Source organism: Oncorhynchus keta, chromosome 35, assembly GCF_023373465.1.
Source record: "Oncorhynchus keta strain PuntledgeMale-10-30-2019 chromosome 35, Oket_V2, whole genome shotgun sequence".
Lineage (NCBI taxonomy): Eukaryota > Metazoa > Chordata > Actinopteri > Salmoniformes > Salmonidae > Oncorhynchus > Oncorhynchus keta.
In genome coordinates this window covers 30,087,410-30,102,900 of record NC_068455.1, presented here as the reverse complement: position 1 = coordinate 30,102,900, position 15,491 = coordinate 30,087,410, and the positions used below count along the sequence as shown (strand labels likewise).

Here is a 15,491-nt window from a genome sequence, read left to right as displayed (position 1 = left end):
AATAAATGTGTTCAATTATAAATCTACTGATGTCTTGCCACAGATTCCTTACATGAATACAATGCCAAAAAAGATGCAACACTGTTTCTGAGTGGTCATTGCAAAAGGTACAATTTGAATTATTTGTTTTTGTTTCTTACTTCTTCATATAGTGGTTGGCAGGATAATATTTATGAATCATTTTAAAATAAACTTCCTTAATTTTGTTAATAAGTAGGTATGTGGTTGGCAACATCCAAACTTTTTTCCAATCTACCTCATCCCCATACGGTATTTATTTATTTTTCTTGCTCCTTTGCACCCCAGTATCTCAACTTGCACATTCATCCTCTGCACATCCTACCATTCCAGTGTTTAATTGCTATATTGTAATTACTTTGCCACCACGGCCTATTTATTGCCTTACCTCTCTTATCCTACCTCATTTGCACATGCTGTATATAGCTTTTTCTACTGTATTATTGATTGTATGTTTGTTTATTCCATGTGTAACTCTGTTGTTGTATGTGTCGAACTGCTTTGCTTTATCTTGGCCAGGTCGCAGTTGCAAATGAGAATTTGTTCTCAACTAGCCTACCTGGTTAAATATAGGTGAAATAAAAAATAAATCAACATTGTCTATCATAGTATTAAAACAATTGATGAAGTATCCACATATGTATGGTGTTTTTATAGTACATAGGTATATATATATATATATATATTACACACACACACCTACATGTCTTAATCACCAGCCAATCACTGGACTAAATGAAGCGAAGTCTCCATATAGTCGGGCCCGGTGCACCAGGAGAGCTAAATCGAGTGCCCCAGTCGCAATTGTGGTTTGGGCTATAATGATTGGTGGAATGAGCAAAAGAAACGGAAGAAATTTACTTCTTATTGCTGCAGGGGCAGTATTGAGTTGCTTGGATGAAAGGTGCCCAGAGTAAACGGCCTGCTCCTCAGTCCCAGTTGCTAATATATGCATATTATTATTAGTATTGGATAGAACACACTCTGAAGTTTCTAAAAATGTTTGAATGATGTATGTGAGTATAACAGATCTCATATGGCAGGCAAAAACCTGAGAAGAAATCCAAACAGGAAGTGGGAAATCTGAGGTTGGTCGATTTTCAACCCAGCCCCTATTGAATACACAGTGAGAAATTGGTTGTGTTGCACTTCCTAAGGCCTCCACTAGATGTCAACCGTCTTTAGATGTCATAAGGTGAATGCACCAATTTGTAAGTCGCTCTGGATAAGAGCGTCTGCTAAATGACTTAAATGTAAATGTAGAAACTTGTTTGAGGATTCTACTGTGAAGTGGGACCGAATGAGAAGGGTATGAGTAAGGTCTGCCATGAGCTGACCATGCTCTGACCATGCACGTTCACATGAGAGGGAGCTCTGTTCCATCGCACTTCTGAAGACAATGGAATTCTCTGGTTGGAACATTATTGATGTTTTATGTTAAAATCATCCTAAAGATTGATTCCATACATTGTTTGACATGTTTCTACGAACAGAAATTGAACTTTTTGACATTTCGTCTGCAACTAGGGATCGCGCTTCATGACTTTGGATTTGTTTATGAAACGTGCTAACAAAAGTAGCTCTTTGGACATAAATGATGGACATTATTGAACTAAATCAAACATTTAATGTGGAACTGGGATTCCTGGGAGTGCATTCTGATGAAGATCATCAAAGGTAAGGGAATATTTATAATGCTATTTATGAATAATGTTGACTACCCAATATGGCGGATATCTTTTTGGCTACTTTGTTGTCTGAAAGCTGTACTCAGATTATTGCATGGTTTGCTTTTTCCGAAAAGTTTTTTTGAAATCTGACACAGCGGTTGCATTAACGAGAAGTATCTATATTTCCATATCTAACAATTGTATTTTCATCGACAATTATAATGAGTATTTCTGTAAAATGATGTGGCTCTCTGCAATATCACTGGATGTTTTTGGAACTAGTGAACGTAACGCGCCAATGTATACTGAGATCTTTTTATATAAATATGCACTTTATCAAACAAAACAGAAATGTATTGTGTAACATGATGTCCTATGAGTGTCATCCGATGAAGATCATCAAAGGTTAGTGATTAATTTTATCTCTATTTGTGCTTTGTGTGACTCCTCTTGTTGGCTGGACAAATGGCAGAATTTTTCTGTGACTTGGTAGTGACCTAACATAATCATTTGTGGTGCTTTCGCTGTAAAGCCTATTTGAAATTGTACACTTTGGTGGGATTAACTGTCACACCCTGACCTTAGTTATCTTTGTTTTCTTTATTATTTTGGTTAGGTCAGGGTGTGACAAGGGTGGTTGGTTTAGTTTTTGTATTGTCTAGGTGTTTTTGTCCTGTCTAGTGTTTTTTGTATATCTATGGGGTTTGGGTATTGTCTAGGTAAATGTAGGTCTATGGTGGCCTGAATTGGTTCCCAATCAGAGACAGCTGTTTATCGTTGTCTCGGATTGGGGATCCTATTTAGGTTGACATTTTCCATTTGGGTTTTGTGGGTTATTGTCTATGTGTAGTTTCCTGTCAGCACTTGTGTTATATAGCTTCCAGGGCATTGTTTGTTTGTTTGTTTGTTTGTTTTGGTGTTCTTCGTTAATTAAAGAATGTATGCTTATCACGCTGTGCCTTGGTCTCATCGTTACAACGAACGTGACATTAACAACAAGATTACCTTTAAAATGGTATAAGATGCATGTAATTTTAATTATGAAATTTCTGTTGTTTGAATTTGGCACTTTGCACCTTCACTGGCTGTTGTCATATCAATCCCGGTAACGGGATTGCAGCCCTAAGAATTAAGAGAATGTTAGAGAAGCAATAGCTGTGCTGGAGTGCGATCATTATGGGTGACCATTCTGATGATATGGAGTGGGAGGATGAGGGGCAAGGATCTGAATGGTCTGTAGAGGAAAGACATAAGAAGAGAGATCATGATACTGAAAGCAACTGAGCGTCTAGTGTAGAAAGCAAAAATAGGGTCAAGGTAGGAAGCAAGAGCAATAATGTGTCGGAGTGGAAAGTTGTGATCGATGAGACCATAGGGCCTCATTTACACCCTACCTGACTAACCAATGCTGTAGAGAAAGAGAGAGATGGGTGAAGTTAAACTAGCCCGGTTAATTGGAAATGGTAGATTTCTAATATTGTGTGGTAGCCAGGCTCAGCAAGGGAAGATTCTGGAAATGGAAAAGCGTAATGGGAAGAAGATTAAGTCATGCACCTGGTGTTTTTGCTAGGTTGGGGGGGTCATCACTGTGTCATGTTGGATAATGATAGGAGACAAGCGCATACGTAATAGGGTTTTTTATTTCTCCACCCAAACAAAAGAGCGAGGTGTAAACCTCTAAATAATACACGGGACAAGACCTGTAAAACATGTGCATAATAACACGTAGCATGGAAGCCGATACAACAGCACAGGTACTCACAGGACCAACGGACATGGGGACAATAACACGTAGCATGGAAGCTGATACAACAGCACAGGTACTCACAGGACCAACGGACATGGGGACAATAACACGTAGCATGGAAGCCGATACAACAGCACAGGTACTCACAGGACCAACGGACATGGGGACAATAACACGTAGCATGGAAGCCGATACAACAGCACAGGTACTCACAGGACCAACGGACATGGGGACAATAACACGTAGCATGGAAGCCGATACAACAGCACAGGTACTCACAGGACCAATGGACATGGTAACAATAACACGTATCATGGAAGCTGATACAACAGCACAGGTACTCACAGGACCAACAGACATGGGGACAGTAACACGTAGCATGGAAGCCGATACAACAGCACAGGTACTCACAGGACCAACGGACATGGAGACAATAACACGTAGCATGGAAGCCGATACAACAGCACAGGTACTCACAGGACCAACGGACATGGGGACAATAACACGTAGCATGGAAGCCGATACAACAGCACAGGTACTCACAGGACCAACGGACATGGGGACAATAACACGTAGCATGGAAGCCGATACAACAGCACAGGTACTCACAGGACCAACGGACATGGGGACAATAACACGTAGCATGGAAGCCGATACAACAGCACAGGTACTCACAGGACCAACGGACATGGGGACAATAACACGTAGCATGGAAGCCGATACAACAGCACAGGTACTCACAGGACCAACGGACATGGGGACAATAACACGTAGCATGGAAGCCGATACAACAGCACAGGTACTCACAGGACCAACGGACATGGGGACAATAACACGTAGCATGGAAGCCGATACAACAGCACAGGTACTCACAGGACCAACGGACATGGGGACAATAACACGTAGCATGGAAGCCGATACAACAGCACAGGTACTCACAGGACCAACGGACATGGGGACAATAACACGTAGCATGGAAGCCGATACAACAGCACAGGTACTCACAGGACCAACGGACATGGGGACAATAACACGTAGCATGGAAGCCAATACAACAGCACAGGTACTCACAGGACCAACGGACATGGGGACAATAACACGTAGCATGGAAGCCAATACAACAGCACAGGTACTCACAGGACCAACGGACATGGGGACAATAACACGTAGCATGGAAGCCAATACAACAGCACAGGTACTCACAGGACCAACGGACATGGGGACAATAACACGTAGCATGGAAGCCAATACAACAGCACAGGTACTCACAGGACCAACGGACATGATAACAACAACCGACATGTGTGTGTGTGTGTGTGTGTGTGTGTGTGTGTGTGTGTGTGTGTGTGTGTGTGAGAGATATACAGTATAGATTGGAATAGATATATATATATCCAAATCAGGGGGAATGGAACCAGGTGCGCATAATGAGACAAGACCGGGGTTGGTGGTAATGAATCCAGTTCAGTGACACCTAGAAGGTGCCGTTTTGTGTGGGAACACTAACTCTATTAATGTGTGTTTTGTGTGGGAACACTAACTCTATTAATGTGTGTTTGTTTTGAAAATAATTTTGAGCGGATGTGAAAGATAGGTTCCTTATGTTTCCAAAACCGATGCATTTTCAACGTTCAGAGAGTCAGACCCTCCCATAACACACACAACTCCCCCGACCCGAAGATAGTATCATCAATAGGCGCAAAAGTAGTTAGTGTCTATGAATGGGGTACTGTAGAGTCTATCAATCCTTCATCCACAAAACGGCACCTCTGACCATTGGCATTATGGCACCTCTCATTGTGGCGAGAAAGTACTGCAGCTCTATAATCCCATCTGATCAAATAGTGAGCTTGTTTTGTTATAACCAGTAACAACACAGTGTTAGTAAATCATCAAACTACCAGGTACAGAATGTGCATCACTCAACAACATTTTTCATCTGATATAATTTTCTCAGAGCTTGTGCTGCTGGTGTCTGTTATGCAGAGGAAACCCCATTCCATCCTCTCACCTCTCCAGGTTTCTCTATCATGGGAATGCTGATTGGGTTCCAGTGTGTTCCAGAGCCTCAGGAGGAGGTGGCTGCATGGCATAAGAAGCCAAACTGATTCCAAGCTACAGAACTTTTGTTATACATTGTGCCATTTAGCCCAGCAATAGAGAGAGCTGTGGGATAGTATGCTTCTTCTCTTGAATAATGAGTGGCCTATTTACTATACTGTATGTACACAAAGACAAGTCCAATAGCTTTAAGCTTTTAAGAGGGAGTATACAATAACTGGAATTTATTTTGCAGGTCATTTGTACCTGTCCTACGTGATTTGTACCTGTGCTAGGATATACTAGAGTTTGGCTACAGCTGTTTCACTCTTGCATGGACAATTGAACAGGGATTGTCGATCAATGTTTCAGCATGTACAGTAATGGTACATAAATGTACAGTGATGATTTTATGTATATTAACAATTGTTTGATTAATGTGTGGTAGGGTTGACTGGATTTGGAATTGTTTTATGTAAATGAACAATTTGGTGTGAGTGCCATGTACAGTACTTGAATGGATTCTCTCAACATTGGGCCTTTGTCTTGATTTCTAAACTGCTCAGTGATGGTTTCTGTATGTTACTGGATTTTGTGTGTGGTATAACACATACATTGATAAAATAACAGAGCATTTTTAAATGTTTTTTACATTTAGTTCACCAGATTACCATGTACAATTGTTCACACTGACAATTCGTCCAAACAACGTCTACAAACATTTTTACAAAACTATAAGTATGTTGTTCATTACTGAGTATGAGAAATAGTCAAAAATTACATCACCATTTGATGTATATAAAATGATCCTTCAAAAAAAAAGAAAGCTAATGAAACACTGCACTATGGAATTTAATCTTAAATCTCACTATTATCATTAAGTATGGCATGAAAGAGTTCTCAGTAACAAATGTACAGACCAAAATAATCATACATAGAAAATACAACACTAGCCTACCTTGTGCAAAATGACAAATCCATTGGATTGTCTGTCTCGTCACGCTAATGATTTTGTGCTCACATTGTTATCATTGCGTTTTAAGCTCTAAAACAAGTCAATGCAGAGCATTAAATACAATAGTTATTCTAAGAATGTGGTTAAAGCAGGTTGATTCCTTCTGAGACATACTCAGGCACAGTATCAGCCCTATTCACCATTATCAGTAGTACCCACAAGTATCTCTGTAATACTATTTGGCAGATAGCAATCTCAAAATCATGTTAAACCACTAGTTGAGTTGGCTTGACTGAACCTCTGAACAGACTGCCATTCAACTGAAACCACTGAGTCTGTAGTCTACCTTTAACTAGCATTCCAAAAATACAACAGTTACATTAATACATTTAGCAATGTTAAGTTTGGTTACGGTATAGTATTGGTCCAATGTCAGGAAACAAAAAGCACAATACTGCTCATATCAGGATGCACAGACATCAACATTTACATGATTTAGATTGGAGACAAAGGTAAATAAAATGAAAAGATGAACCATTCGTAGCGTACTCTCAAAAAGTGACACTTAAATATGAATTAACAGGTCATTAAACTTGAAATACTTCCGGTTGTGCTTGACAATCAAACTCGTTATCTGTCGAGGGAGAACATGTGAGGTTCCACGTGAGTTCCTCTGCATGGCTTGAGTAGATCTGGGGAGCCAGTTGTGCTAGGCAGTAGAAATAGCAGTCACTGGAACTAAAGCCAGAGCAGGGTGTCCATGCCCCAGCCTACAGTACATTCCTGGGCTCTGACTTCCTCAGAGACGTCCTCCATGTCATAGTTTCAATTAAGTAGTAATTACATGTTCATCCAAATTCATTACTTGTGCATGTGCTCACCTTCACATTTGTAGAGGGAAAGCAGCATGCTTTTTACTGTACGTACTGTATCTGTTTGTGTGTACATCCTTTGGTCATCTTGAAACATGTCAGTGTGTGCTGGGCTGTCTTCTCACACCTGTCCAACTGGAATTCCTCCTTATACCTTGACCTCCTTCAGTGTAGCTGGCGGTGAGATGCCTTCCTGTTTCTGTCAAATCAAAACATTACTATTAGAAATCAGATGTTCCTCATTACATGATGTTCCAATATTATACATTACTACATGTACTATGTTAAAACGTTAAATTGTGTTATTTCTATTGAGGTGGAGCTTACTAACAATGGAACATCTTATTGGGTCTCAATATTTATAAACTAAGCACATTTTATTTAACCCTTATTTTAACCCTTATTTTACCTTATTTTACCAGGTAAGTTGACTGAGAACACATTCTCATTTACAGCAACGATCAGGGGAACAGTTACAGCCAATTGGAAGCTGGGGATGGTATGAGGGCCAGATTGGGAATTTATCCAGGAGACAGGGATTAACACCCCTACTATTACGATAAGTGCCACAGTTACCACAGAGTCGGAACACATGTTTAACGTCCCATCCAAAAGCGTCACCGTACACAGAGCAATGTCCCCAATCACTGCACTGGGGGATTGGGATATATTTGTTTTAGACCAGAGGAAAAAGTGCCTCCTACTGGCCTTCCAACACCACTTCCAGTAACATCTGGCCTACCATCCAGAGACCAACCAGGACCAACCCTGCTTAGCGTCATAGACAAGCCAGCAGTGGGATGCAGGGTGGTATGCTGATGGTGTAAATTAGACAAACAGGCACTTAAGTAACTTGGTTTCACTAGAATGTATTTAGGTTATCAAAACAATATGTGTTTTACAGGTAATGTATACACTTACGATTATCTTTCTCTGGAAAACAGAAAAAGCTGATTGATTCCCCTGACCCTTGTTGTAAGGTACCAAAACATTTTCTCAGGGGTTTATTAGCTAACACTTAAACAGGAAGTTAAAAGCTCTCTGCCACACATAAAATCATCACCATTTTGTTTTCCAACCAGCTCATATAGTAGGGCTTTGCTTTGAGAAGGATGATCAACCGAAGGACAAATAGTTCAAAGCACTAATATTACACTCAAGCTGAAAGTAGCATACTTCAACAAAGCTTCGGCACGATCACTTCATTTCCAACAATATTTTACAGAACTTCAGTTCCTCAGTCACTGCTTAGCTGACAGAAAATGTGTCTTACTGATTATTGGAATTGAAGCACAGTACCCTATCCAGATATTAACTCCCAACCCTGCTTGGAGACTCCTTATGCTTGACCAATCCCTGTCATCTGCTTTGGCAAGTCTCGCATGGCATTCTCAATCCAAGTTACTGCTCTTTTCACAGAAAGAGCAGGTGCCATGTCTTTCTTTACGACCTTTCACCCTGCTGAAGCGGGTTACAGGCTACAGCATTTAGAAAATGTTTAATGTGTAAAGATTGAGTGAATTTAGTGTTTTATGTCTTTATATTTCTATTGGAATTCTCAACACATCCCCAATAGAAGTGCTCTTTATGATTGCATTTTGTACTGTACAGCACTTTGCATGTGTGAAATAAGATTCAAAGACTTGATACCTGTACCTTGGCAGGTGTGTGTTTGGGTTTTAGTGAAGTTAATGTCAGGATTGCTGCTCCTGTGATCTGCTGGGTGTTGTGGCCCCGTAGTCCTGTATCCGAGACGGGGAGTCTGCAGCCTGGAACAACGACTAAGGAATCACGCACAAGAGGGGCAAGAGGGCTCCTCCACCATCCCTATCACCATAATCCCTCTGCCCTTTCCAGACCCTCCCATAACACCTTCTTTTAACTCCAGCAGTCCACCTGCCTCTAGAGAGAGCCTTCTCTTAATGAGGACTCTTCTGAGGATGGAAAGGATATGACATAAAGCTGGACTGGAATTGTAAAGGATTATGGATTAAACAGTCAAATTGTGCAATATGGTCTTTTGACTCTTCAGACGCTATAGAAAATGTTCTAAGCTATATTTTCAACTAATACAATGCTACCTACTGTGACTAACAAGCATTCCATTTTCAACATTGAATTTTAAAAAAATGGAGAGTAAATTCTTGAATTCTCTTGGCACTGTTACTGGAGACAAGGGACATTGCACTGGTTTGAAATATTAAGAGAAGTATTGATGGGATTATTGTAGTATTCCATAAATGAAGTGAGTAAAGCTCCCAACCTGCATTGAGATAAAATAAGTGATAATAATAGAAAGAATAGTCGCTGAGCAGAGGGGATTTGTTAGGCATGATAGTCTTGTTAATGATTTAAAGTTGACCTTCAACAGCTGAACATCACTGGCCAATGGTGAGTTGAACCTGAAGTTAATTATTAATCTATTCTATGATTAAAGCAAAAAAAATACAGAATTACATTCTCTTGCGTGAGCAAGCCATTGGTTTATGATTTATTTTTGCTGCCAAGTGAGAGTAATTGAAAAAGTAAATGTGATGTATTTTTTACTATAGCCTATTGTACACTCTTATGATGAATATACTCCCGAGTGGCGCAGCGGTCTAAGGCACTGCATCTCAGTGCTAGAGGTGTCACTACAGACCCTGGTTTGATCCCAGGATGTATCACAACCGGCCGTGATCGGCAGTCCCATAGGGAGTCCCATAGGGCAATGCACAATTGGCCCAGCGTCGTCCGGGTTAGGGGAGGGTTTGGCCGGGGTAGGCAGTCATCGTAAAATACGAATTTGTTCTTAACTGACTTGCCTAGTTAAATAAAAGGTGGCTGGATCATTGTAGTTCTATACTCCAGATAAACCACAATGATATTTCACCCTGATATTGTGTGATACCTGTAGATTCCTACAACTCTGCAGCCATAATAATCTGTGACAAAAGGTACAGTATCTTTGTCATGCATGTTGCATGTCGAACGAAACAGAAACTTCTCAAGCATGTTTTTGTATCAAACACCAGCAAGGCATGTAATCAAATACAGCTAATCGGAGAGCTGACAGCGGGTGCAAAGTCATGTTTTCAGAGAGCTGACAGCGGGTGCAAAGTCATGTTTTCAGAGAGCTGACAGCGGGTGCAAAGTCATGTTTTCAGAGAGCTGACAGCAGGTGCAGTCATGTTTTCAGAGAGCTGACAGCGGGTGCAAAGTCATGTTTCAGAGAGCTGACAGCGGGTGCAAAGTCATGTTTTCAGAGAGCTGACAGCAGGTGCAAAGTCATGTTTTCAGAGAGCTGACAGCGGGTGCAAAGTCATGTTTTCAGAGAGCTGACAGCGGGTGCAAAGTCATGTTTTCAGAGAGCTGACAGCAGGTGCAAAGTCATGTTTTCATAGAGCTGACAGCGGGTGCAAAGTCATGTTTTCAGAGAGCTGACAGCAGGTGCAAAGTCATGTTTTCAGAGAGCTGACAGCGGGTGCAAAGTCATGTTTCAGAGAGCTGACAGCAGGTGCAAAGTCATGTTTTCAGAGAGCTGACAGCGGGTGCAAAGTCATGTTTTCAGAGAGCTGACAGCGGGTGCAAAGTCATGTTTCAGAGAGCTGACAGCAGGTGCAAAGTCATGTTTTCAGAGAGCTGACAGCGGGTGCAAAGTCATGTTTTCAGAAACAGCTGGGTTGTTCTCAGAGAGCTGACAGCGAGTGCAAAGTCATGTTTTCAGAAACAGCTGGGTTGTTCTCAGAGAGCTGACAGCGAGTGCAAAGTCATGCTTTCAGAAACAGCTGGGTTGTTCTCAGAGAGCTGACAGCGAGTGCAAAGTCATGTTTTCAGAAACAGCTGGGTTGTTCTCAGAGAGCTGACAGCGAGTGCAAAGTCATGCTTTCAGAAACAGCTTGGTTGTTTTCAGAGAGCTGAGGAAAAGCACGGTGGTGTCTGACGCTTGTGACCCCTGTGTCCACTCCACAGCAAATAAGAGGAACCCACACCAGAGAAGCAGCCAGACAGCCAGCATAGTCCATTGAATGGAGCATCAGCCAGGGGCAGTATCCAACAAATCACATCCCTTTTAACTGGAAGTCAGAGATCCTACCGCTGACACCAAATAGCAGAAACAGATATACTTACACTTGCCGCCTGTGTCTCAGCCAGATGGTTGGCCTTTTGCCGTCGGAGGTCAGACTTGATGAATGCTGTGACATATAGATGAGAGCGGTAAGGCACTACTAAGAAACATATTCAGAAATGCATGGGTCATATATAGTATTGATGTTCAGGAATGTATAGCCTCGGAAACTATGTGGGAAATGTACTACTGTATGTAGAAAATGTGTTAACGTTTTCCTGTGAAGAGAAATCATGGTCACTATGACCCACTAGAGGGCATCATTACTCCAGGATGAATCCTAGATAGGGCTATTACGGAAAATCTGTGCAACTGACTGCGATTATCTGAGGAGTCATGCGTTCCTACAGCCCCATATAATGTGGATCACATAACAGGACACTGTGCTTCACTATAACAACTGCAGGCAGATGAGTCCAAAGTTCAATCTACCGTAAAGCTGTTCTGTTATTGCAAAATAGGGCTATAATGTGTGTCGGAGTTAAGCAAACTACCTGTCATAATAGTGCCTATGAGGAGGAAGGCACAGAGAAAGATGTTCCCAGCGAACGTTCCAAAGTGCTCTATGATCTTCCCTTGACCGATGGTGAATATGATCCCAAATATCTGGAAGAATGAGGGGAGTGAACATGAGAGTTGATCATCTCTAAACACAATCAAGTTTCAAGTTTTAATGTCACATGCACAAGTACAGTGAAATGCCTTTCTTGCAAGCTCTAACCCCAACAATGTAATACTAAAAATAACAAGGTTGAACAAAAAAAATAACAACGAGTCAGTTCCAGTACTATATTTACAATGTGCAGGGATACTGGATGGATAGAGGTAGATATGTATAGGGGTAAGGTGAGGTGACTAGGCATCAGGATATATGATAAACAGAGTAACAGCAGCATATCTGATGAGTGTATGTGAGTGGGTGTGTAGAGTTGGTATGAAATGTAAAGGTATGTGCATATTATGGAGAGAGCGTATGTGTGTTGAAGTATCAGTGTGCATAGTGTGTAGGACCCTGTGAACGTGCATAGAGAGTGCAAAAATAAGAATAAAATACGAAGGTCGACTCAGATGTTATGTGTAACCATTTTGTTAGCTATTTAGTTAGCTATTTAGCAGTCTTATAGCTTGGGGATAGAAGCTGTTCAGGAGCCTATTGGTGTCAGACTTGATGCACCGGTACCGCTTGCTGTGCGTATGCAGAGAGAACCTTCTATGGCTTGGGTGGTTGGAGTCTCTTCTTTTTTCCGGGCCTTCCTTTCACACAGCCTGATATAGAGGTCCTGGATGGCAGGGAGCTCGGCCCCAGTAATGTACTGTGTTGTCCATGCGGTCGAGGGCGGTGCTATTGCCATACCAAGCTGTGATACAGCCAGTCAAGATGCTCTCAATGGTACAGCTGTAGAACTTTGAAGATTTCAGGGCCCTTGCCGCGCCTTCTTCACAACTGTGTGTGGACCATTTTAAGTTTAGTGATTTGGACACTTTAAGCTTTCGATCTGCTCCACTGCAGCCCCATTGAGGTGGGTTACAGACTGGACTCACGTCGGCCTTGGAGAGCGAGACCACCCAATCTTCTGGGTCGGTGGCAGCCCTCACACCCGGGACTATGTTGTTATTGTCAACGCGTGCATAAAATGCATTAAGTTCATACATAGACTTCATGCATACAACAAACCTAGATGTACTATTTCAATGGTGAATATTATCCCAAAGTATGATCCCTGTTACCTGAGCTGAACAGTTTAGCAGGCCTGAGGAGGTGCCCTCACACTCTGGGAAGGTCAGCTCCACAGCAAACTCAAAGCCAAGCGGCAGGTACCCGGTCATGAAGAACCTGAAGACATGAGGTTTTCCAGTGTTGTTTTTAGTCAAAGAGTCAAAGAGCAGCACTTAACATTTCAAGCCTTCTGAGAGAAATAACAAAATCTCAGCCAAATCCCCTCTGAGGGCATTTCTCTAGCAGACCCTTTAAAACCTTCAGCTCTTGTTCATCTCCTTTATACATCAGTTAACAAATAATAAAATACTTATTCAACTCCAGAGGAAAATAATTAATGTTGCACATAATCATGGGCTTGTCTCCCACTACACTTGACCTTAAACAGTCTTAACTACTGAACATTTTAAGATATTTTCTGCCTTTTCCCACCGAGTGGCTGTTTAAAGAGCAAGGAGGCAGTTTGCAATGTAAATAGCATGCAGTGCTCCTGCGGTGTGACCAGGGCAGGAAACCTAGTCCACCCCACATTACAACTGACATGCTAAAGGTGGAAAGGCTAGCAAATGCAAATCATTCACAAACATCTTTGTGTATGGTCACAGTGTTTGTTCACTCTTACCCAAGAGCCCCCGATGTTACAAACACCACCCATAGGTGGCCTAAGTTGAGGGTGAAGGCATAGACCACCATTCCCACGAAGGACAGAAGATATACAGCCAGGGTAGTCTGTCTGGGGAGAGAGGAAAGTAATCATATGTTTGTTTTTCCTGGATTTTTCCTGTATGAAATGTACTGTATGCTTGTGTAAATAGAAATGTACTAACTATATTTTAATAAGCAGTTTGATTTGCTGCATTGCTCACGGACACGTCAACATTGCTGCATATCCCATATGGGATTTGAATGAGTCTGCAATGTATTCATCTTATCTGGATATTGATTTTACGTAAGTTTCACAAAGCACTTCAGAAAAGTCCCAGTCCTCAACAATCTGTGGTAGGCCTACATACAGCACCAGTAACCTGTCCAGGTTCTGAACTAGCATGCAGAACTGTTCAGTAAGGCTGGCTGTGGCTCCACTGTCAACCCCTTCAATCCCATCCTCTATGAGAGGAAAAACAAGATTCCTGACCATCTAAGACCCCCTTATTAAAACTGGCACATTCTGGCCTACACCAACAGGCTTACTATGGTGAAGCTCTTCCTGTACAACCACGCATGAAACATTGCTCCACTCAGCTATTGTTGTTAATAAAACTTCGTCCTTTGTCTCTCACACACATGGAGGTATGAGGAAGGGAGCATCAATAACAGAAATCTGGGTTGACTGCTTTGGCTCGATTTATTCAGATGTCATGTGAAGAATTTGGGGAAACAATTTTCACCCTCATAACATGTGTTATATATCCCTTTCATACTAAGATGAAAAGTTGCCAACTTTACCGTCAACTTCTATCACATTTTCTTTATATTTGAAAGGAATTGAGGTAACAAAGCCTGTACTTTTATTTCCACCAACCAAGGTAGTTCATGATCAGGTCAGGTGTTTGATAAATGGCTGCTCTGTGGTGAGAAACAACAAACTGTGTTATTTGACCAAAACAAATGGAAAGGAGATTAAACGGAATTGGACATTGTCTGCACAGATGTCTGAATGACTACATTAATAACCTCTACAGATGTGGTATCTTAATTTGATCACTATTTTGTTACTGAGAATTGTCCTACACAGCAGGAATTGTGAACTTGTAGTGTATTCAAGGTTTAAAAAGGCTTCTAAAGATTGTAATTTCCACTTTAAAATGTCAGCCACTGTTCCCCGGGATCCGATGACGTGGATGTCGATTAAGACAGCCCCCGGCACCTTTCTGATTCAGTAAAATGGGGTTAAATGCGGAAGACACATTTCAGTTGAATGCATTCAGTTGTACAACTGACTAGGTATCCCCCTTTCCCTTAAGATCTACATCTGTATATAGATGCATTTAAAAGGATAGAGACTTCCTCTCAGGCACCATTAACTATGGAGCCTCAATTCCAACAGGCCAGTACTTCAGCTGAGAGGATTCATAGATACAACTTGTCAGCTTGGATATGCAGGGAGAGGCATCAGATACAACGCTTAGTTCCTCCAGAACCTCAATGGTTTTCACTTCCAACAAAAATAACTCATCTGCCTAGACGCCTGCCTTTGAATGAGAGCTTTAAAAGACATTCATGTAGAAAGTGACTCCCTTAGAGTGGCTAATGAGAGAAGCAAGAGCCCAGCCCATCCAAGGTCATATTTGGTTTACTGTTTTCATAGCCCGGAGTTCAAGAGTGTAACACAACATTACTGATTGTTACCTTGTCAACCTATGC

At 41.5% G+C, this 15,491-nt stretch overlaps 1 protein-coding gene and 1 long non-coding RNA gene across 4 annotated transcripts in view; one reads left to right on the top strand and one right to left on the bottom strand.

The window, feature by feature from the left end:
• Window positions 1-3,306: 3,306 nt before the first annotated feature.
• Window positions 3,307-4,491, top strand: LOC127915582 (uncharacterized). 2 transcript variants are annotated; one of them, XR_008091379.1, is made up of 3 exons: window positions 3,307-3,442; window positions 3,575-3,706; window positions 3,905-4,491. It is a non-coding gene; the product is annotated as an uncharacterized LOC127915582 (long non-coding RNA). The 2 variants fall into 2 exon arrangements; XR_008091378.1 differs by having other exon boundaries at window positions 3,509-3,706.
• Window positions 4,492-4,748: 257 nt separating this feature from the next.
• Window positions 4,749-15,491, bottom strand: part of LOC118368306 (feline leukemia virus subgroup C receptor-related protein 2-like) — a 31,553-nt gene continuing 20,810 nt past the window's right edge. The window contains exons 6-11 of one of the 2 annotated variants that reach the window (XM_035752307.2): window positions 13,750-13,860; window positions 13,139-13,244; window positions 11,905-12,016; window positions 11,413-11,477; window positions 8,959-9,071; window positions 4,749-7,501 (exon numbers count right to left, since the gene is read on the bottom strand). In XM_035752307.2, the coding sequence (XP_035608200.1) occupies window positions 8,997-9,071; window positions 11,413-11,477; window positions 11,905-12,016; window positions 13,139-13,244; window positions 13,750-13,860 (469 nt within the window). In that variant the 3' untranslated portion in view covers window positions 4,749-7,501; window positions 8,959-8,996. The remainder of the gene's footprint in view (window positions 7,502-8,958; window positions 9,072-11,412; window positions 11,478-11,904; window positions 12,017-13,138; window positions 13,245-13,749; window positions 13,861-15,491) is intronic. The other variant, XM_035752308.2, reaches the window with a different exon arrangement.